At 31.5% G+C, this 25,487-nt stretch overlaps 1 protein-coding gene across 2 annotated transcripts in view; it reads left to right on the top strand.

Annotated features, from left to right (window-relative positions):
• LOC130450813 (homeobox protein aristaless-like) overlaps positions 1-25,487 on the top strand; it is a 110,471-nt gene that overhangs the window by 78,685 nt on the left and 6,299 nt on the right. For both annotated transcript variants that reach the window (XM_056789451.1, XM_056789452.1), the window contains 2 exons: positions 8,290-8,527; positions 11,152-11,197. In XM_056789451.1, coding sequence (XP_056645429.1) covers positions 8,290-8,527; positions 11,152-11,197 — 284 coding nt within the window. The remainder of the gene's footprint in view (positions 1-8,289; positions 8,528-11,151; positions 11,198-25,487) is intronic.

The raw sequence follows: 25,487 nt of genomic DNA on the forward strand, positions 1-25,487 counted from the left end.
CTCAAGAGGGGTAAATTTTTTGGACAGATCGTTGATGCAAGGGCTTCAATAGACTTATCCCTATTCGTTTTCTTATATGATCTGCGAACAATCCATAATGATACTTATGAAGATCACGTTCCTCTATTCATTACGACAGTGTTGTTACAATGCGCATGGTAATCTTTGTTGCTTATGTGGGGGTTTCTATGGTACTCTCCTTATAAGTCGCCTGGATCTTAAAATCGCAGTAGGGATTCTTCTCTTTATTATTGAGATCAATACAGAAACACCTCTAGTATTAAAATTTCTACTAGCCGTAAATCCTAAGTAACGATTATCAATTACAGTTGTTACTCTGGGTCATCTAGTTCTTCGTCTTTTAGCAACAGTTTCAATTTCCTGGAACCAATTATCCATCTTCACCATGACACTTTGGGACACATTTAGTCAATTTGCAACATTCGTCCAATAACCCTAAAAGACTCTTCAATAGTTAATTTCTTCTTAGTATTTTTGAAACCAACCAAATTCTTAGAAATAAGCAATTTTGAATTCTGTTTACCACAGATCTAAGAAATATACTTACAATAAATAATTTCAAATTGTTCCGAATATAGGACGACGATTTAGAAATATCCTTATCTTTTGTTTAGATATATATTATAATTAAAGTACTTATTATGTTCAATTAAAAGTTTATTTCGGTTGAACAAGTGAAATAGGAAGTCAAGTCCAAGGTTTTGAAAAGCATTCAATTATACAATAAAAAACAGAAAAAACTACAAAGGATATTTCCAACATATAGGAAACCTTTATTTTTATTAATTAATTGAAAATAAAACTATCAATTTTATAATTAATAAACTCATTACCACGGTACATTATACGTTTATCATATCATTTTTATCTGGTTTTTGTTCTAAGAAAAATATAAATATATTCACAACCTTTGATAGATTTTTCGTTTATAGTACCTTCTGCTTGGACTATTCTTGATTTGTCACATTTTCCCTCTTTATTTCCTTTTTGTTTATTCTTACCATTCACTTTGAGCACACTTTTTGTCGACTGCTGCGTTCATTGAATGTGAAGAACATAGTTCTCTTTCCTCTTTTTTTTTTCGCTACCAAAAATCAAACTATCACAAACGAGCTAACTTACTCATATATCCAAACTACAGCTTATTTCTTTATTAGGACTACATATCAACTTTTTGTTGATGTTACCCTGTATTGACTTGAACAATTAATGACGTGATTTAAATGGAAAATTAGTTTAATTGAATCAACTCATTTGCTTCATTGCTTTATTCCTCATGTTGATAAAATTTGCATGTAAATTATTTAATAATTTAGTATTCAATTTAATTGGCATTTACTGCATCTACTGATACTTATAATTAGAATTGCGCAAATATATTAGTCGATTCAGAATTTATTGGAAGTTATTCATTTATCTCTAGTAAATACCCGTTTTTATATAGGTAAGAGCAAAAATATATAATAAACTGCTGTTCAGCCTGTTCTTTCGTTCAATACGAGATGGTGCTATTAGACTTGTGACGTGAAAGAAGTCCAAAAAGTGTATCAACACCAAAAAACGTAACGAAATGACAAGAAATATGCAAGATCGTTGATTAACCGAGAGAATTTTGGTGGAGGCTCTAGGAATCTCATCAGTATAAGCAATATGTTTGCTAATATCTTGGATTACACCTGTCCAAAATGAGTGTCGCATTTGCACAGACTGAACCAAGGCACACTCATATGCTACTTTCTCAATAACATTTGAGTATTTTAGAAAGGATTTTGTGCGTTGTTTTCCGAATGAAGATGAGATTTGGCTCCATCACCATTAGTATTAATCAAAACAAAAGGCTTAAGAATGAAGCTAACCTGGTGCTAAGTCTCCAAACAAGTTAGGGCCTAAAAATCGCACAAGAAGGTGTTGGCATTAGTTTTTTATAAGGAAAGGAATTTTTTTAGTGAATCAACTTCACACTGGCAAAACAATAAAGGCAGAATATTACTGTAATCTTTCGAATTCGATTTGAAAATTCGCGATTAACGACCTGAGTTCAATGTAGTTGTTTACGAAATAAGTAGTTCAACGTCATGTGTGAATTCTAATTTCTAACTAAACTTGTGAATAGTATATAAAAACGTTTTAATTAATTAACTTTTTCATGTTTTATCAAATTAGAAAACATATTTTGAAAATGCGATGAAACTAATTCTATAGTTAATTTGGTAGAAAAACATTTTCAGAGGGTTGATTTGTTGAACCGATAATACATTTATGTTACCTTGTGGCAATTACCAAAACTAAATCGATTAGGGTGGTTGTACATTAATTACTCAAGTACGATACGATACCTACAACGATAATATTGAAACAGGAAGTAGTTGTAAGTGAGGCAGGTCGGAAATTTCAACTTCCGCTTTAATAATTGATGACTACCAGAATATAGGTGTATACCTACATTTATCGACGTTACAAAGTAAATGAAATGATTTCGACACCTTGTCAACATATTATATTTATAATTGAAGCTACACTCCTCAGAAAAACAGAAAAACGCATAATGTTTTATTTGGTTCTAACTTAATGAAACAACAGATTTCTTTTACGAATACACGAAGACTGTTTACAGTTGGAATTTAGCAAGTATTCCGTATAGCCCGCCAGGTCATGAAATGTGATAGGCGAAGTTGCATAAAAATTTCTAACTTTTTTAACTTAGTTATTATTATTTATATTATATTTATATTATTAACTTATTAACTAAGAAAAATACTTCTTTTGCCAAAAATCGATTTTATTCATCAATGTAAACTCCTTCAAGATTAATACAATAATTTCAACGCTTTTCTAACTTCTCGATGCCGTGCTTGTGAAAGGATTTGCCTTTATCCTCAAAATAATCTTCAGTTTCAGCAATTACTTGCGGATAAGCAAGCAAATCGAAGTGTAATTCCTTCAATTTAACCATCATTGCCATCGACTAGCGAATAGGTGCATTGTTTTGGTGAAACAATAGCTTTTTCTTCGACATATGAGTCCGTTTTTCCTTGATTTTTTTATTCAAACGATCCAACAAGTCCCGATTGATTGTCACTCCCTTTTGGAGTCGATGAACAATATTTCATGCTTTCATGCGTATCCCAAAACACTGAAGCCATAACCTTCTCAGCTGACTGTTAGGCCTTTAAACGCTTTCGACATTCTTCTCTGGCTGCAGTCCACTCATATGATTACGTTTTGATTCCCGAGAGAAGTGATGGATCCAAGTTTCATCCATTGTCACATATCGCAAAAAAATCTGATTTATTACGTGTAAACATGACCAATTACTGCTCTGAATCATCAACACGTAGTTGTTTTTGATCGACTATGAGTAAGCGCGGCATCCACTTTAAAAAAAGCTTTCTCATGGTCATTGTTCATTCATAATTGTAAACACACTGCCTTCTGATATCTTTACGGCCTAAGCTATCTCACGCAGTTTCAATTTGCGATTGTATATAACCAATTTTTGGAGTAACCACCTCAATTGGACGACGAGAACTTCAACCATCATCGGTATCTGTACGACCACGTTTAAATGCAACAATTCAATAACAAATGGTTCTTTTCGATAGAGCATAATCCGGATAACAATTTTGAAGCCATTTCAGAGCTTGTACAGCATTTTTTTCAAAGAAGTAATGATAAATTAACACACGAAATTGTTTTGAATCTGATGTAATATTATTCGAATGTTATAATTGCTGTTATTAGTTGTTAGTCAATTACTTATAAGATATCCTCTGTATATGAAATTGCAAGTCAATATTTTAAAAGTTGGTGAATACTTTGATTAGAAAATTTCATCTCTTTAAACCAAAAAAGTTGAATAAATAGTGATAATAAAGAGATTTTGAAAACGTACAACAAAAACTATTCCTCAATTTTTCAATACTATTCCTTAAAAAGCTGCACACTTTAAACAGTCGCAGAGGCTAAATGATGATACGGATACAAGCGAATATACTGACGATGAAATATGAAAATAAAATAAATACAGAGAAAATGAAACACCCACTAATTTAATAATCGATCACGCTATAAAGATGTTTCCAGGATTAGAGCAGTTGCTGAAACTGTTTTACATTAAAAAAGAAGCTATACTCAGCGTGATAGCTTCTGAAAGATTTGGTTCATCATCACCGTTGCCCAAGGTCGGATGCTACATAGGACGTGCTCAACGATCCCAGCTCTATTAAATCTAATTGGATAATGTAATTATACCGTAGCGGACACTAATCGCGTTAGAAATAAATTTACATCCAAAAAGCAATTACGTTGTACCGTTATGAGCTTGTTTTGATCATCGATGTCGACTTGATGATGGATCATTGACTATTAATCATCATTTCCATATATTTACTTCAGATAATCGTCTAGAACTGGAACTGTGTATGAAGAAAGTTCCATTTTTTTTGTAGTATATTGAAAATTAGAAATCTCGCAGTATAAAAATAGTAAAAGTTCATTAATATCTTTATAAACGAGTCTGTATTCAATCAAAATATTATAGAATGATAGGTATTTTAATTGACAAGTAATTATATAAATTTCATACAGGGTTTACTTTTACGTTTACAGAATATATCGTTTCATATAAAAATTGTGTGAATGTAATTGAACGTACAATGGTGTACAAATTTCAAGGGATATTAGAAATATATAAATAAGCAGTCAATGTGATAGACAAAAAAACAATGGAGAGGATAAAAGATGAATCGAAATTAGAACACTCTGTATACAAAGTAATTTAATATCAGATAAAGATGAGAGGAAGAGAGGTTGAATCTGAATGAGTTGTACGTGGTTCGTAGAGATGATTATAAGAAGAAAAAGAAGAGGATTGAATTTGAAGTGGATTAAAAAATAACAAAATTGGAAAAATATTTTGGGGACCGCCACTGAGAGTTAGGATAAAATTGTTATAAAATTACCCTATTCTATTATTGCTATCTTTATACCGGTCGTAGTGTAAGCACATTGTTTCATATCGCTTGATTCCGTTAGAAATAAAATAGGTCTAAACGTATATTTATAGAATGTCACATTGAGTAAATTTTAATGCGGGCAGACATTAACTTATACCAACTAATTAATATAATTACGTTTATCTGCTTTACGGTTAACGAACACTTAATGACGCATTCATACACTATTTTAAAAAATTGTCGTGATTATAATATTTTTTTAAATTGTTTGTTTGTACCATGGATGATGATGAGTTATTTGTTATTTTTTGCACTGTCGTAGTTCTTAGTTTTGTTAGTGGGTGGTCAGAGACCGTTGCGCAAATAGACCTTCTAATAGGCCCGTCGTGTCCCATTGAAAACTACCAACGGCCAATGTCCCTGGAAAAGATAATCCGGCTTGACTCGAAATTTTAAATGTCACTATCCAAACTGTAAGGCTTCCCCATGTATTTGAACTACGCACATGTCAGCTCTGGCCATTCATCAATGACGTGGTCTGCAGTTTGGTCCTCCTCTATGCTCTAGGGTCATTTCGAATCGTTCTATTGCATGGAGATGACGTCTTAGAATCTTAGATGAACGTATCTGGTCAGAGAACTGTTTAAGCGAAGAAGTTGATTGGTAAGAAAAGAGGAAGTATGTACTTTAGCTTCTCTCGTGCTACTTGCTTCCATCCATCATTGCAGATTTTGTCTTGTGAGAGACCACTACACGAATAATGGGTCTGGTCCTATTAGTAGTTTTTCTAATTTCAATTTGGTGAGTGAATCCGCTTTGTCGTCCGTTATCCTGGAGCCGTCCGTATGGCAGATGACTCCTAGTATTGTGGGTTTAGAGATCCACTGTTTTTCGTTGCTCTAATCTCTTACCATTAACGGTCATTTGGTCATTGCCCATATCATTTACATTCTTAATTAGAATCAATGAGCATAATAAGAAATCTATATTATTTTCAAATATCAATAATTGATATATAGTTGAACAATTTTCTTACAGAACGCATCGATATTATTTAATTTCACGTTAATTATTGCTTGAATAAACACTTAAACTTGGGGAAATAGGAAATGTTTAATGAAAGAGAGCTGGAAACCGTTGTTAATCCGACACCTGCCTGTTCGATCACGTATATTAAAACAAAAAACATCAGCGGCGAATCTATCGAGGTCGTAAGCGCCACTGAGGGATTCTTGTTTTTCCATAAATTCAGAGTACCATAAAAATATTTAACGAGACTAATGTGAAACTGCACATTTTCAATTCAATTATATGGTTACAGTTGCGTATAGTATATACCATTTATTCTTTATTATTATTAACACTAAGATTAATTTAATTGAACAGATAAAAGATAGTGTCCTAAAAATTTTTAATTCAATATTTAAAAATACACTGAAAATAATTACACAAAACGATCAGTGTATTGATAGAAAAAACTGATTTAAATAAACTCCATGTACTCTGAGCATATCTTTTAGATTTTGAAAAAACAAATTCTATAAAAATTCAACGACGTTTGTAACGACATAACCTATAAAAACTCAAATTCAAAAAACCACAACAAACACAATCAATGAAGTACCTTTTTATAATTATCTTATTGTCAGTTTGGTTTGGTTTTTGAACTTAATGAATTTAATATGTATTCGATGATGAATACATAGTTATTCGAAAGCTTGGAAAACATATTATAAAGTACACTTTAGTGTTTTGGTTGCCACAATCCCACAACAAACATTTGTAGCGTTTATTAAAATTATACAGAATAAATGTGTAGCGATTAGCGTTGTTTGGATAAACTGATTCCGAACGTCAATAAAACAATAGCATATTAGGCAAATGAGTTTCGACATTTCTGTTTATTCATGATACAATGAAAATTCACATTTAACTAATGATTTAATTGTATATAGGCGTACATTTAGTCTTCAGTTGTCACGTTGAGGTTTGAACCGTGAAATTAACTTTTAATTACTTTAAAAAACTACATCTATGTATCGTTTATTTTTTTTATTCTTCAATCGAAACACTGATTTTTATCTTTTTAATTAATCTAAAGCATTATTTCTTTGGTTCTTAGACAATGAGAAGATTCATTATCATAATTAGCTCTATCATTTGCATAATATGAATAGGTACTTGTTAAATTACTTGCCCCACTCCATATATCACAGATTAATTATATATGTATTATCAAATATCTAGCAAACTACTCGATATAACAGAATAATCAATTGTTATTAAACTTCCATGAAGTTGTTAGCTCAATGGAAAAGTTAAAAACAGGATAATATTGGTTGTAACATTACTATTGGCTGAAAATTTGTAGCTCCTATTCGTTTTATTGCAAATATTTGGCACATCTGTTCATTCCAATAGTTTTTTTTAATAATACTGGGACATTATCAGACATGTCACGAGGACACTTTCGCTACAGTGATTACATTGTTAGTTTCCGCCATATTTATAATATTACCTGTCAAAATTTCACATAAATCTAACAGATAGAATCATTTTTATACTCCACTAATATAAAAAAAGCTGTTTGCAAGGTCACTACGCAATTATTTGATATTAATCCTCGCTCACATTAAAAATTCAAACGAACGTTTGAATATCTTCAATAAATTTCCGTTCAAATGTTATAGTAGATAAATTTTCCATATACGCCATAAACTTAAGCGAAACTTCATCCGAGAAAACTGAGCCATTTTTTGAGATTCCAAACATGAAATATTCATTTATTATTTTGGAAAAATTAGACAAAAAAACTGGCCGATATTATGTTGATTTGCTGGAACGTTTTGATGGCAAACTTAAGAACAGAAGGGGTTTTATTCCATCATTGGAAAGCGTCTGCCCATTCTTCCGCTTTTGCTGCAGATAAATTAGCCGAACGGTATGGCATTTATTTCCTCATCCGCCAGATTCACTTGATTTGGCTCCCCCTGATTAATTTCTGCCCTCAAAATGGTTAGTAAAAACTGTTTTCACCCGAATAAAGAGGACAAACGCGTATTCTGCGGAAAGTCTATTTAAACATTTATCAGAACGCATGTCACATCACTATTATATATAAAAAACCGTGTGTTCTTTCAACTTCAGAGACGGGAAGTACTTATCATTGGGTGTCATCATCAAGGTTACTCCAGATTTTCTAAGCGTTTCTTCACAATATGTGGTCCCCAAATAGTATGGCTTGTAACAATTTGTTCGGATCATACCTCGTATGTTGATTATTTCTTGATTAAATTATGTACATTTGTTTTAGAATCAGCTCCATCCGACACTAACCCTGACATAATGGGCGTATCTGAAGAAATAACACCAAACGCTGGAGTAGAGCCTAGACCTGCAGGACCTGAACAAAGCGACGGAAGTGATCCCGAACCCGACGAATTTGCTCCGAAAAGAAAACAAAGACGGTATAGAACGACTTTCACTAGCTACCAATTAGAGGAATTAGAGAAAGCGTTCTCCAGAACTCATTATCCTGATGTATTTACAAGGTTAGTTTATATTCAAAATACTGATGAATTGAGTTACCGGTAGCATTCAGAAGTAATGTATTTTTCTCTTTTTCTTTTCTGATGCTGCTAAAAATACATTTAGATTGAAAATGAGCATTCTCACGAAGGTAAGAATTTAAATTCATACCCATCAATTACGAAAAAAATGATGAATTATTCATTTTTAATGATACATGTTAAGGTAATTGACGTCTGACACATTATTTCGAAGGAGAGATTCGAGTTAACTAGGTATATCCTCTCAGAATGATAGTAATATAGATAGAAAACGTATATATAAACATTTTTTCTGTTTGCTACCAGCTTCTGTTTAATTATCGGCATTTTGCGCTGTTTTCATGGGCGTACCAAATTTTTTTTTAAATCTAAAATATCATACCATCACCTTTGTTTTAGTTTCATTCCCGTAATGAGTACCATCATTGTACGTTTTGGCTGAAAATATTAGGAATTATTGATGTCTACTCGAATTTTTAAGATTATTATATTTCTATCCATATCATTTTAATGGTCTCCTGTTTATGTTTTGTCTCACTAATTTTACAAAACTATTTTATAGAAAACGTTACGAAAACAAAAACAGGTGTCATCAAACCCAGAATAGGGAACCTTTTTCAAATGGCTAAAATGCGTTTGATATTCTTAAAAAAATTAGAAGCTTTTCAATGTTCTACTAAAATACACCATTATACAGGCGAATTGGAGAAGTAGTAGATTGTTAAAAAAACTAAAAATACTACAAATTTATATTACTGTTGATAGAATGGAAAATCAATATCTTGTGGATCAACCATTTGCTTTAGTTACAACAAAAATTCTTCGTGATATGAAGACTGTGAGAAATTTTCAGTTTTCCTATTTTATTTCAGGCACGTGCAAGGTTTCAGCTTTCCTATTGATTTAGTGGCGCTTCAGTAAGCCCCATAAATGTTCTATGAGGCTCACATTTGTATACTGGAGAAGCCAGTCCAGAAGCTCGATGTAACTTTCTCGACTCCATGTCATAATGCGAGAAGATTTGTGGCATGACGTGTTAATTTACTGGAATATAATATCGCGAAAAAGTCTCATAAGTGAGGGCAGTATATTGGTGTACTTTGTAAAATTCATAACCCCTACATGCACGAACAATTCAGCAATCTCAGAACCAGTCATATAATCCCATACGATTATGCGACCGCTATCGTGTTTTGCTGTGGGTATCACAAACTGCTACTCAAATTATTCGTCTACCTAATGACGCACTAAGGTTACATTAGGTGTAACATTGAATCAATTTATTACATTCTATAGGAGCATTAGATGTACTATCTCACCTCATAATTTGATTCTTCTGACTAATCTGCTCCAATGTTACTGCGGACCTTTCTTGATGTCACTGAAGACTCACGCTTTTTTCTGGCTTCTTGAAGTCTTTTTACTAATAGATAGATCAGAAATTTTTATTGACAACTCAGCCGTAAGCTCTGAAGATCTTTTCATTCTTATATTTTGGCATATCATAAAGCTAGAACTCGAATGAAGAAAATATTTGTATCCAGATGTTTTATTTATAGCTGCGGAATGTGTTATTATTTTTGTCGACAAAAGAATCATTAGACAATAGATTTGATTCTTTGTCATAAGATATACTTTAATTTCATGACGTTATCAAAGGTATTTTATAAAAAATTGAGAAGGAGAATTTCATATAAATGGTGTTTTAAATTAACAGAAGGATACAAAATTATTTTTACCCCGTACTATCACATCAAAACAGGACTTCATTATATTTGTTGCTGTCACTTCGAAACAAACCTATATATACAATATGATATACAATGTATTAATGTATTTTTCGATTCGATCGTCTGACCTAAAAACATCTACACAAAGCTAATTTTATAATAATCCTCTTATCTCCATGACCAAAATGTGGATACCGTGTATTCAATACGGCAACTTCAGATAAAGCCGATAAAGAGATCTAGTCGACCACGACACACATTCCGAGATGTCTGCAATTTGTACCAACGGCGCTGATGACACTGTTATGTCGAAGGTACTCTCCAATTAGGCCTACCTTCCGAATTTATTCGTAGATTCCATCTATACCATACGCGGAGGAACGAAAAGAGCTAGAGGAGCCTTTCAAACGACAAGCATAATTGTGTTTAATTGTGATTAATGAACTTTTTTTCAAGAATTTTCACAGTTGATTAATGGAAATTATGTATTTTCGGCTTTCATATATGTGCTAATAGGGTTACTCTACATCATAATTTGGTAACAAAATGGGTTGAGAAAATAATATAAAATAAAAATTTATGATTTCAACGTTCAGATTATTAAATGTTGATCTATTCATATTTTTTTGGAGGGCTAGGGGTAATATAATATTTTAAAGTAGTTTTTGCGAACAATTTTAATTATAAGAGTCTTTTCCTCAATTAAAAAAAAAACAATATTTTCGAAAACCAATATTTCGAATATTTCAAACGATACAATTCTACGTAGAGAATTTTAATTAGCTTCAATCTTGTTCTTCAGCTTACACACAGATAATTTTCCTTCAATAATCTTTTCATTTTTTGTATTTATTTATTTTCTTTTCTATTTTTCAGAGAAGAACTAGCCATGAAAATTGGTCTTACTGAAGCAAGAATTCAGGTAGGATTTGAAGAAATAATTAAATAAATATGAATAGCTGTTTCCTGTAATACGATAATACGATATGTATTAATGTATTATGTATTAATTAGTTTTAAACCATAGTTTTGCTTTTAAAAATCTTAAAAATCTTGGGCACCAAAACCACTGTTGACCAGTGTAATTATTTTATTTAATTTTTCGTAAGTTTGCACTACACGATAATTTTCTGATTGTTCCAAATGATCGCTTTTTAATTGCTGAATAACATAAACTTCTATTTGAAGATTTCTGAAAATGATACTCATCCTCATAAACAAATGGGCTACACAATACAGATGTAAAGAACTCGGTAAATAAATACAGAAGAACACAGGAAGAAGTACGAGGATAATCAAAATTAGTAAAAAAAACTGAAACTATGAAGTTAATAATTCTTCTCTAATAATTCTCTTCTTTTAAATACTTTTCGATCATGTTCTTATTGGAAATGAACACGTGAAAATATTTATAAAAGTAGCGTCTAATAGTTAGTTTTATTAAATGCGAAAGTATGGAAGGAAATGATAGTTTTCAATTAATTTCTCGCACAAATCGAATATTTCGTCGTCAGATGTTTTCGTCGCGACTTCTGTTAATACCAAATCACTCAAGAATGACATATTCTTGTTAAGAGCAGAAGCTCGATTCGTTAAGATTAAAAGTAATTGAAAAGAAACAAAAACTTTTATTTCACCAATGAAAAAAAAATGAACTCCTTTTTAATTATATTTATATAACAATTATCAATAATTCTTTAATTTAGTTGGGCTAATGGAATCGACTTTCACAGACATTCTGGTTTTTTCATTGACCAAGTCAAACATTTTAGTTTTTTAGTTATCGTCAATTTGTAATTGCCGGTAAGCAAAAAGTTTTATAATAAAATTTGGCCTGTGTGATCTAATATCCTTAAAATTTGAATTCTAAAAACTTTTTGTAGCTGACAAATTATAAAACTGTTATGTAATAAACTTCTTTAGTAACATCATATTCAGTAATATTTTCAGTTGAAGATTGAAACGAAATAACTTGAACTCATTCAGCATAAAAATAAAAATCTTATATAATTATTAATAATAAACTTTTAATGCAATAAAATGGGCGCGGTGTTAATATAAATTATTAACGATCATTCTCGACTTTGGCCTGACTCACTGAAAACCTATTGCTTACTGAAAGTGTTATAGTCCAGTAAACAATTGACTAATACGTGATACTTTTGGCAAAAAAGAGAAAATACGATATACTATATATAGTATAGTAGCATGCTATATATAGTATAGATAGGTAGCCAAGTTGAGTAACCAGTCGGCCAATCAGTCGTTTACCCCGTCACCGGGCATTGGTTCATATGGTGCTTATCACAACAAGGCAAACCGACTGTTTTGCCTAGCTCAGCAATCTCTGATTGCCCTTCTGTGTAGCATACCAATCTTATTATATCGGGCAACCAATTTCCCACAGCCACACAAGAATTTTGTCAATCACAGATTATAACTCAGGTAGTACTTATCACTACGACGTTTATCATTGTTTGTGGTGTTTTGCATTACGTGTACAAGTTTTATAAAAATATGTTCAAATACATATTATACGGTACTATTATACTGCTATTAAGGCTTAAATTAATTTTAACTTGAATGCACACATACCTCAAAGTAATTTCAAGTTTCTCTTCTGGTGAGATCCATTTTCTCATTTGAGTATCTCCCAGTTATGTCAAAACTTGGTTTTGATACGTGAAAAAAATTAAAAACTTATTGACATTTGCACATGGTTCATCATAAAATGTGTAGTTTTTTCATCACCTTCTTTTCATGAGTAGTGAGAAAAGAAGCAAATATTCATCTTCCATCTTGTCTGTCATATCCACCAAACGTTCTCCTCTATACAAAACAGCGACCCTAGCTATGCATTATCCTCCTTTTTCGTCTTCTTTCAAAGCTGGCGAGTTATTTGCTGGTCTACAGATTGCTCTGTTCGACAGCCAGAGTGGCGAGTAGTTACTCGACTGGTTACGCAGCTTGGCTGCATCAACTAATAAGGGCACAAGATGACAACTACCAAAACGGTGAAGAAAATCCACAAAACGAGATTAGATAATCGTTACCTTAAAGTGCTCAAGCTGGCATGCATTTTAGGCATTACAAGATAGGTACTACTTCAGTTCGCAGTTGAGAAAAAACAGTTTTATGAAGATGGTTCCATCAATTATGTAGCTACAAAGTATTTTGGAGCAGATTCGTAATCTATGTCACCTCATACAATAATGAAATGGAAAGTCGAAACAATGGACTGGAGAGGGAACAACTGGTTACAAACATGAGAATAAAGTTTCATCTACCGACAACTATTCGCCAGATGTAGCCCCTTGGGTTATTTTCTGTTCCTAAATTAAAAAAAAATACTCAATGGATGTTTTGATGAGCAAATTAGCTCTAAATAAAATAGAATATTGTAGTTCGTTCGGGTACTCTTGGAGCTACCCTCGTATTAGCATGACAATTATGAGAAATATGTTGATGTTGCTTCATAGTTCGCATCAAGGTTGAGATTATTTGCAAACTAGACTATGATATCTGAAATATTGTAAGATGCTTTGTTGTGATGATTTGTAGTTTCCTTTCCAGTGATTCCAGTATGAGATGGAAGCTTGGTAAAAAAGACATATCGAGCAATGTGAATTTGGCATATGTCATAATGTTCTGGCTTATAGGATGATTGTTGAGAATGGTTTCATTGAATGGGCGAAAAAGTATAATATATTTGGTGGACAGAAGGAAACAGTTTGTGAAAACAAGAATATTATACCGGCGATAAACAAAAAGTAATCAATATTTTAAGATCTTGTTCTATTTTTGGTATGTATGTATTTGGAAAAAAATTGATGCCTAATTTTCGATAAATTGCCTCTTTTTCCTTTGACTGGTCTATGGAAATTGACAGGATATAATTCCGTAATATATAATAATATGTTATAGAGCCCGCATAAGCACTTTTAGTAATTCACCTGGACTATCTTATAATTCGCTTCCTCCCATAAGAAATAATCACCAATTAATTGAAAGCGGTTGTTGCGAATAAATTGAAGTATTACCTATTACTAGAGTAACTGTCAAGGTATTATAAATTGAAATTATGAAATAAATTAACGTAATTGTTAATATTAATAATATTATGCGTAAATTGGAAAAAAGTTATTTCTAGCATAAGGGTCTAATGACCGTTGGTAATTTGTTTGGAATGTTTTTAATTATCGCAGGCTAAAAGATCTAATATCACCATTATTCCAGTTTCGTTATACAACAATAAAACCTACTTTACATACTACTTTAATATAGTACGAATGTTATTATAATCATAATTGTCACTTTCTAAGTGTTTTCTGGAACCCTCCAAACTGAACTCAGTGTATATCACTCACATATATACTGAGAGAAAGTGTAATAATTTGTTAGTGTAGCTTTCTGATTTTTTACGCCTCAATTTGAACATGGCGTAACATGTTAAGACTAGTCTCCAATTCTATGAAGAGTACAATTGCTTCACTTTCTTTCAATCATTCTTGACGGCGCAATACGTTTTTATAATAAATAGTATGGAGTGTGGATAAATATGAAATTTGTTATTTTTAAGACGTGGGTTAAAAAAAAATCTAAAGCAACCTTGGTAGCAAGAGAAATATGTGAAATTGAAGTAGAAGACACAGTTAATGCGCTAACGGCACAACTTTGGTCTAATCGTTTTCATAGAGGAGATCTGACGCTTAAAGATCGTTCGCACTCAGGTCAGTTTACAAAGCAAGCAGAAGGAAACCAATCTAGCATCAGCATTCCCTGATTATCGGAGTCCCATGGATCTTCTAAAGATACGATACATTACCATTCAAAATCGTCATTTAAGATTTATAAAAGATATCAAATCATCGAGTAGAGGTGTGTAAAAAGTATCTTGCCCTACCTATGAGAGATAATCGTTTTAATGGACGCATTGTTACTTGTGATGGATTTATCAAAACAACATGAACATAAATAATCAGAGGTTAAACAAAGGTCAATTAGCGTAATCTGTCGCAAAGAGAGATCTATTTGAAGTCTTGTTGTGTGTCTGGTGGAATTGTGTTCCTCGAAATCATGGTATAGTTGTCAATGCCGATGTATATAGTGGTCCGCAGATGCGAATGCTAAACCACATATTGCGAAAGTTACGCGGAATAAGATCCAATTTATTCAGATCCATGGCGAACTTTTTTTGTAGGCAAAAATTTGATTCCGCCGGAAATCTTGAAAATACATTGCGACAATTTTTTTCGTCTGAGTCCAAAGTAAATATTGTTTTATCAAGGGCTATATTTCGAATACTGAAGCTTTCTCTTCGTATAATTATTCATTAAACAAAATGATCATTGGAAAACAATATTATTTATATATTTATATGGTATTTATGTGATGTTGCTGACATACTGACGAGGTTGGCAACATTGTTTTGAGCTGCGAAGATGTATTCACATCTAGTTAGCCTAGACCAGTTCTATGCATAAACAGAATATAGCGTTTCCATAACAACGAACAATAGCTTATTAGAAGTGTCGGTGTGAAGTTTGACGTCAAAAAAGTAAACCAGAGTTACGCAATAAATTAAAAAAAAAGATGTCCACCACCGAAATTGTGAGAATCGAAAAATTGGAGTAGCGAGCCATTATCAAGTACCTGAAGCATTGAATATTTTATACGAACGCGTTCATCATATAGTTCACGTCAATTTGGACATGAGAAAAATTGCTACAAATGGATCACCAAATGTTTAAATGTTGACCAAAAGCGTACAAGGGTAGAAGCATCGCGTTCGATCTGTGCTCGATTTGAAAACGATGTAGACTTTTTAAACCGAATTGTTACTATGGATGAGACTTGGGTACAATTCTACGATCCAGAAACAAAGCAACAATCAACGGAATGGCGACACTCTGGTTCTCCAAGACCTAAGAAGTTTCGTGTCTAAAAATCTGCTGGAAAAGCTCTTACCTCAGTTGTTTGGGATTGCCATGGAGTAATCATGATTGATTTTTTGGATAAGGGTAAAATAATAACTGGAGATTATCATTCCACATTACTGATCACTCTACGGGAAAAAATTAAAGAGAGAGAAAAGACGCTTAAAGCTATTCAAAGGTGTTTTGTTTTTGCAGGACAACACCCCTGCAAACAAATCTCATATTTCCATGCAAAAAATTCGTGAGTTAGGGTTTGAATTACTAAAACAATCCCCTTATTCACCAGATTTGGCTCCGTCCGACAATCATCTCTTTCCTAAACTGAAAAAAAGTTTGTAAGGTTGTAAATTTTCTTCCAACGAGGAGGTAATAAAAGCTGTGGAGGTCTGGTTCGCAGAGCAAGAAGAAACATTTTCTTTTAAAGGTCTAGAGACGTTGCAGGTTCGCTGTAATAAATGTATCCAATTGAGAAGAGAATATATTGAATAATAAAATATTTTGACATTGAAAATTTGTTTGTTTCTATCGTAGGCTAGGAATTTTTCAATATATCCTCGTATATTTTAACTTTTGTGAACTAAATTAAACTTTTACACTAAGTAGGTTAAATTTATTATGTATTTTAATATTATCTGAATATGGATGTACGAAATAGTCACTCCCAATTTTCGGTTCGGGCTAATTTTTGTGAAAATTTTTTGACAGTTTCAAAAAAGATCATTTAAAGAGCGAAACCTAGCTTCGAGTGTACTTTGAATGAATATTTATTAGAAATAAAAAAAGCAGCTGATATTGTTGAGAAGAGAAATAATTTTGACTAGAAATATTTTGATCTGAGCGTTTAGTGGTGATTCAAAAAGATCTAAATGCGTCAAAATCCATTTAAAATGGACATTAATGGACCGATGAACCGTAACGCATTCGCAGAGGCAGCGCAACAAATCTTTTAAACAAAATTGTAATGAGCTGAGGAACAGCTTATTTCCAAGCCATTGCTGAATTTCATGGCTGTATTCTTCATTTATAAAACTGACAAAGATACTCGCGTACCGATAAATTGGAAAAAAAGGCAACAATGACTACCTGTGCTAATGATATCGTCTTCAGGTGATTATAGGATTTTTTCTGATCTTCGATCCCTACGGGTTATTATGTGGTCTTAGCCTTCATATTCGATGTTTCAACAGAAATACTTAAAGAAACATTTTTCGTATTCATATTTTGTGAGTTTAATTAAATAATAAATGATTATTAAGTTTTACCAAACACCAAACACATTAAAGTCGTTTTTGAAGTAAATTTTACTAACAATCTAAATATCACCTGAAAAGTTTCTTTAAAACATCCAATCTTGATCTAAAAAGTGAAAAAGTCGATTTTCTACGATATTGTATTAGAAAAAACTAACAATAAAGCCAACACTAAGTGATACACGAAACGTTGTTAACTCTTATATATTATTATTAACAATGGTGTACTTGTGGAGTGGAATGTCGTATTTATTTACTTTTAATTAGTACAAGAATTTTATACACCGTACAATTCTCAGAAAATCTGGGTGGAAAATTACTTTATCAGGATGTTCTGGAATGTCGTTGGTTTTTTCTATGGAAGAAATAAAATTATCAATTTATATTCTTCCTGATTGTTTCCGTTCGTGAAAACAATTCAACTATTTTGAAAATAAAACATTTCTAGCATAGCCCAGAAGAGTATTTCAGAAGAATTAGTAAATAATAATATACCCACATAGGGTAAACCAAAAATACTCAAAACACAATCGAAATGACAATCGATAGCAGTTTGCAGTTTCTCAAAAAGTTGTGTATAGCTTGTGTAGCTATACTAAACTTGGTGCATCTTTAAGTTCAGCATGTAAATAATTTGATATCTTTTTACACAGAACAGTATTCAGGAACACCTGAAATATAAATTCTAATCGTTTGAGAAGGCTTTTTCGAATTTCATATAAAAACACTGATACTTAGAAGCATGTCAAGATTTAGAATAGATAGAATTTTTGGCTTGTCAATAAATTATAAACTTGTGCAAATTTAGAATAACGCCCCAATTTTGTGATTCTATTGAAATGATCTTGAATAATTTTTTATTATTTTTTGAATTTTGAAAAAGTTCGTTTTCCAGTAGCAACCGAAAGCGGCATTGTGCGTGGGTCTGACGAAATCATACACTTACTCCTAATCAAATACACACAAAATACTGGTGTCCATAAATCTAAGTAAATAAAGTACATAAAAATCTGCGTCTGTAGTGACGCATTGCTGACCAGCTACCTTTGTAAAGCCTTCTACTTGATAGTTAAAAATTTTTGGTATTATTTTTGGTGTTTTCAAATGTACCCTCTGCGAATCAAAAAAGATGAACGCATTTTTTATTATACTTTCAGGAGATCGTTAAAACTTCTCGGAGAACTTTTATCAAATACATAATTAAATATGCATACAATTTGCTTTTTCAAAAAAACGAAGCGATGAAGCCTGGTCATCGTTTAATTATAGCCTACTTAATTTTACGACGGCGCGGCGTAAACGTAATTTTTTTAAAAAATAAAATCATTTAGGTCCGCGTCAATTAAAATACAAAGTCGTTAATACCAAGCAGCGTATTCGCCATAAAATTTTTACGTTTTTACTGCTTCTGGTTACGTTTTATGATTCGATTGAATGGAAAATAAATCGTAATCGTTTAACTCCATCCAATCGCAGTTTGCAAATGACTATGATTATGTAAAAATAAGAGCTCAGCTGTATTTAATCTGATATAAACGGCAAGTTGAAATTTGGATTTTATGGAAAACGTGCTCAATCTACATACATTTTACGCTAAGTTTTTTATCTATTTAAGTACCAAATTAAATCACTAAAATCACTAAAACTTAAAATAGTAAGTGTTAGTGTAGTGTAAACGGTGTGTTCAGTAAAAACTTCTTTAACCAAAAATTGAGTTGGGAGTACATAAAAATTTTACAGTTAAATTTCGAATATTTTTCTTATTAGATAAACAAACTTTTATAACAGAGAACAAAGTTTTTCTATTTCTACTCATATCTTCCTTATTACATCGATGTAATCGTTGGTTCAACTACTGTTTTATTTTATCTCAGTTTAATAACTTGATCCCGATATAATTATTCATTAAAAATACATTACAGGTAGGACAAAAACAAAAACTCGAGATCGAGAATGTTCAAATCATGCTCTAAATGAGTTTATCATGATGAGATATCTAATAGACCAGTTTATAAAGCAAGGAGAGGGGAAAATGTATAGTCGAAAACGTATTGAGATCGTATCGGTTGTCGGATCGAAATATCATTGACTAAATTCGATTAAGATGAGTTATATAGTTAGAGATAAAAATAGGTAGTGACTAAAAGCGTATCAACATATTTCCTACTTGTATAAAAGAGTGTATTAATGATTAGATTTTCTAGATTTAGATTCCATTTTAATTAATAACGTGTTTTTGATATAGAGACAGTTTTGGTTTATCGATCTTTAGTATTCAAATATTGTTTTTCAACTCAAATAGCACTCATATGACAATACATTCTGCTAACGTAAACCATTAAAAATGTCAACTTTATAATGGCAATGTCAGATTTGACATATTCACATCAGTATTTGCCATTCCCAAAATTTAAGTAAGAACCCTCATATCAGTTATATGATTTCGCAGCTCCAACATTGAACATATATCTGCTTCTTAAACAACATACATGGCATGGTATACAAATACTAAAAATATTTATATTACAACTTCATTTTGACTAACGTTTCTATTCATTGATGGATCCGTATATCCACTTCTAATTCCACATGGATCGAGTGAAAAGTATTTGTTTAGATTTCATCTGTATGACTCAAATCTTTAACAGAAGTTGTATACGTGTAAAATGATCCTTCTTTATTTGATGTTTGTTTGAGTATCCACTACTTACATCGAATTTGCCCACTCATGTTTGTGTTGGTATTTAGTAGTATGAATCGTAGTAAGTAGTAGCATTATATTGTACAGATGGCGTTTTTAAATATATGTATCGCATATATTCAACAGTAGCATCTGAAAATCTTACTATTGGTTTGAAATAAACAACAGCTATCGAATGTAAAAAAATTATTGACATTTAAAGTCTAAAAATCATTTTTGTAACGCAGATATTTGTCGCAAAAGATAATTTTTTCACATTGAAACAATGTTTGATTAAAAATTATTCAATTAAAAGAAAATAAGATATTCTGAATATTTCTAATAAATATATAAGAATAAAAAATATATAATTGAATCAATTAATGATGATGTTTTTTAATTGCAAATTACTGCGAATGCATATTTATCGTTGAGCAATAAATATTATTAAAATATACAGGAACTTGGCATTCAATAATTGCTTCATAAGAGATCTAAGTGAGTGTTTTCCTCTCGGTATAATGTCCAATTATCGCGAACACATTTTAACATCAAATTAATATCAGCTCAAACGCAAATATTGCTGAGGTAATGATATTGAAATGAATGTAAGTATCAGCTGTTTTCATGAAGATGATGTCTTTCACCTTGCAGATGTCTTTATTTTATTCAAAATCAATTCAAAGCAACCAATAAAATCATCTGGCCTTAAAAACAGATAAAACGTGTTTTCTCTTCTTAAGAGAAGTCAAATCATTGATGAGTAATCCGGTTAATTATTAAGATGTTTTTAGATTTATTTTTTTCGGAAGTTGATGATTTTAAAATCATTTGGAAAGCATATTTTTAGTTTAGTTTTAGTTTAAAACATTTAATTTAGACAGTCTCTATAACGTAATTGAAGAAATTTCATTTATATATAGAGTTCAGCAGTTAGGAATTTTGGCCCTTCCTAATCACCCGTACCATAAAAAATATAAATAACTATTTCCGTAAATGCCAGAATTACATAATCTTTTTACAATACATTTAAAACGTATATGATAGTTTTTTCGACATCATTCCTTTCATAATCATCAAGTTGTTTATATCCTCATGCCATCTTTTTTTCATTTTTTGATGTTAAATATATATAAAACACACATAATTGCACATAAGATGGAAATCCTGGTGAATAAAATCATAAAATCATGAAATTCATCAAAATAATAACACGCGAGAACATTCAAAAATCTCAGTTGCGCTATCGAGACATCACAGACCTCACATAAGATACTCAATAAGCATTACCAATGAAGAAAGCACAAATATAAAGCCATTTGTGTATTTTTCAGAAGTTTCCTTTCGAATAAGTTGAAGCAACTGATATACGAACGTTCCAGTTACCAGAAATATCTTCGTTATGGTGTAATGAAAAAACTCACACCTAGCTGGTTAGAAAAAATTAATCAAGAGTTAAAGTCGCGGTCATATTCGAATTTCTCTTATAAAATATCTAAAGAAGAGATCCTCTCAAACATATTGTGTGTAGAAAAAGTCTTCAGGATTCTGGAACATATGAAAATACAAAAAAAAACCTCGAGAACATTAAGCTTTATGATAATATTCTGTGAATATGAAAGCGCAACCTTCCTAAAACAATTTAGTTAACCTTCTTTTAGTACTTTGATTGGTTGCTATAACATCTAAATTGTTTATTCACGTGCCGTTTTGCTCATCGTGAATTATATTTTCATAAGAGGCTTAAGTTCGTTATAACACGTATCAAACAATAACAACAGCTTTAATCTGGCGATTTGAAATCGATTAATGGAGGAATCGATTCCTTGGACTAAACGAATCGATTTCTTAACTCGATATGTTGTACTGAATGAATCTATTTCAGTGAATCGATATTACAACCTTAAAAACCGACATTCTTCCTGTTTTGGTGAAAACCATAAAATTATTTACAATTAGCTGAATGTACTCGTAATATTACTGTTGCCGGTTAAAGGTTTAATTACTCAAAAACTCACGGGATTGCTGTGTGCTTCGTTACCTTGTAGGATAATCTGTTCCTCGTGAGTTGCTTTTTTCAATTGCACCCTGTGATGAACGATGCCGCTTGAATCGCAATAGACTTGACAGACTTATCAGGTTGCGATTCGAATCAATTTAAAAATCGATCTTTTTTGGAAACAATCGGCATCCCTTGCAAGTACGCCTTCAGTGAAACTTGTCGAAGAAGGCACAAAGCACTACAAATGTCTACACTGAAAATATGAGTCATGCTAACTTTGTATCAATGTACGTATTAAAATTTTAATGACTACTCAAAGTCTACTTGAATTTTATAATGCTACCTCAGTTTTTAGGTGTAGCATAAATTGCTTTTAATAATACAGTAGTTGGTACGTACGTATCTTCGATAATTCCTTGGATTTAAATAAGTAAGTGGCGAGTAAGACAATTTTCATAACACTAATTACACATATAAAAGCAAAATATGAATGCCGATTCGAAATTAATATGAATTATTATAGAAAATAAGGAAGATAGCAATTACATAAAGTGAACGTGAAATAAAAAATAAATTGTAACAAATGGGATGCTTTAGTAAAGAATGTGTCAAAAAAGATTATTAACATTATTAAACCAATATTCAAGACAATAGAATATGTGTCAATTATATTTGTACCACACTAAAAAGTGAACCAACATAAACCAAAGATGGGTAAATATGTGAAGAAATGCTTAACTCAAACAAGCTTTATTTATACTTGAAACTATAAAGGAGAAATGTTTCTTCTCCACGTTTTTCTGTTAGAGTAGCAGGTGCTCACATTTGTTTCATACTTGTTTAATATACTTTTTTCTCTTTTGACACCAATCTTTAATTTAGTACTTTTATATGACTAAGTACCGTAATGTACCCACATTAACAATCCGGTCGATTTCAGGTTTCCGATTTAATTTTCTTGATTCTATTCACTCTTGTTTTATAACTTCCGTAGTGTACCTCGATCAATTTTCAAAAGCACTTCACTTTCTCAACCATTATAGTTCTGTTATAGTATCTGGATTTCTATATATCTTGTCTGAATACATTGGAAAAAATATAAAATCAAATGTTTATACTTCTATTCATGTACTGTGTCCAGATGAGTGCTACTGCATGAGCTTGTCCAGCAGTAAACAGCTAAGAAAGTATATACCCGATAATATAATTAAACGTGAAATCTTATGTTTAGTCGACAATTATAATCCTATTAATTTAACACCATCTGTCGGCATTGAATATTTATCACATTACTTATTTATTTACTCCGGCGACATAGTAGACTTCATTTTCTGTGTCATGTGTCTGAAAAGAAACCGTGAATCTAGATGATCCTGATATTGTCAATACATCTTCACAAGGATGCAATATTTTTTATTTATCCGATAGTTTTAAGAGGGTAAAAATTAAGTTCAGCTGTCATCTGGCAAAGATAAGGGTATGGATTTATTGAATTATTTTATTGTCATCAACTCTCAACAAGTATGCAAACTTAACAACAAATTTATCTGATCTGTTTATGGTGCGCAAAAATAGAGTATAAAGATTTCGTTACACCATGGTGATTCTGGCAAAGATAATGTGTCGTCGATATAATCGAGATACGTCACATAGATACATAGATATCGAGCTAATAAAAAAATGTTAAAAAATGATGCAATTGGTTGGTGGTGACCATTTTATGTCGATTATTTCCGAGTCTAATATTTATTATTTTTTTTGTGTAATTGAGTTATTTACTATTCATTCATGATATTCAGCATTATATTCCAATTTAATATGCGGTTTTCAGTAATTTTATTAAATTAATGAAAATAATTGAATTGTACAGTCAGCATAATTCTCCGGTTTGTAAATTACGAAATTAGATAATTCATGACTAATTCATTTCTTCTCACAAAATAATAGAAATATTCAAATAATTTGAAATACAAAACCATAATATTATCAATCAATTAAACCGCATCGACTATGTTTTTGTTATAAATTATACTGGTTTAATTCGTGTGAGAATATTATTGTTGTTTAATTGAAATAAATTTAAAGTTCAAGACCACAACATTATTGCCCTTGATGAAGGTCGAATACTTTTTACAGTGCAACCAAGGAAATTGATTTGTTCAATTTATACCAGTTACTTTTCTAAATTAAATCGTTATGCAACGTTTCATTAAGTATTATGAATGGAGATTTCCAGAAACAAGGCAATTCTTAAAATTACCTTACTTCAATATCTACACCACTATCAACAAATTCGTCTAAAAATTTTTTAATGATTTGATCGATCGGGTGTGGTGATTTTTCAGATCTTTTATTGCTTATTAATTCAGAAATTGTTTTGCAGTTTGTAGATTATGAGGGTTGGGCGTAAAAGATTCAGCAGTTCCTGAATTTAGCTTCGGATTTATCAATGTAAATGCTTCGTTTATTTTGTACCTGGAAAAAAGTGGTAGTCTGCTTATGATATAATGTTAGGGTTGTTTCTAGTGACAATGGATTTGCTGTTTCTAAACTAGTAAACTAAATATCTAGTAAGAGCTGAAACATTTTAAAAAGAAATATACACCAAAAGTTTTTTGAGAGCAAAACAGAACTTGAATGAAACAATTTAAACAAGACAGCGATTGAATGAGCAGAGGAAAACACGGAAAGAGAAGAAATAAATATTGGATTCTTCACTGAATATAGAGTTACTAACGAAAATATTTCAATGAAGATTTAGAAAAGTAACAAAGTCACTTCTTGGCAGTTCCAAATCAATTCCATTTCCTCTATAATGATAATGTGGAGTAAAAGATTACAGATATAATTCGTATTATAAACAAATTATAAAAGAACATAATTGCGTACCCAAATAAGCACGTAATTGATATCCATTTATTTTGCCGTTTGGTCTGCAATTACATGCTATTATATATACAGACGGAGTTCAACTCGGTTAATAATTATGTATTTTTTATACCTGCCTTCTGCCGATGTAAGGTTTCTATAACCATGGGGTGGTTGTAGGTTTTTTTAAGCAAAAAAGGCGTCAAATTTGGTAAGAGGCGATAATACACTTACAGATTTCGTAATTAGTGTAATTTGTAAAGGATGTTGAGGTAACGCTAAGTAATATTTATAACAATAATAAGATAACGCAAAAATCAACGCGTGTTGTTATCTTGATCTTTGGTTGGAAACACGTCGGCATCAAGGATGAAGTATGTATAACTGAGATGGGGTGAAAAATTGATATTGAACATCAGGAATTGATAAATGTTTAATGTTTAAAATTTATTAGGATACCTGTAACCCAAATTCAA

The sequence above is a fragment of the Diorhabda sublineata genome, chromosome X (assembly GCF_026230105.1).
Source record: "Diorhabda sublineata isolate icDioSubl1.1 chromosome X, icDioSubl1.1, whole genome shotgun sequence".
Taxonomy (NCBI): domain Eukaryota; kingdom Metazoa; phylum Arthropoda; class Insecta; order Coleoptera; family Chrysomelidae; genus Diorhabda; species Diorhabda sublineata.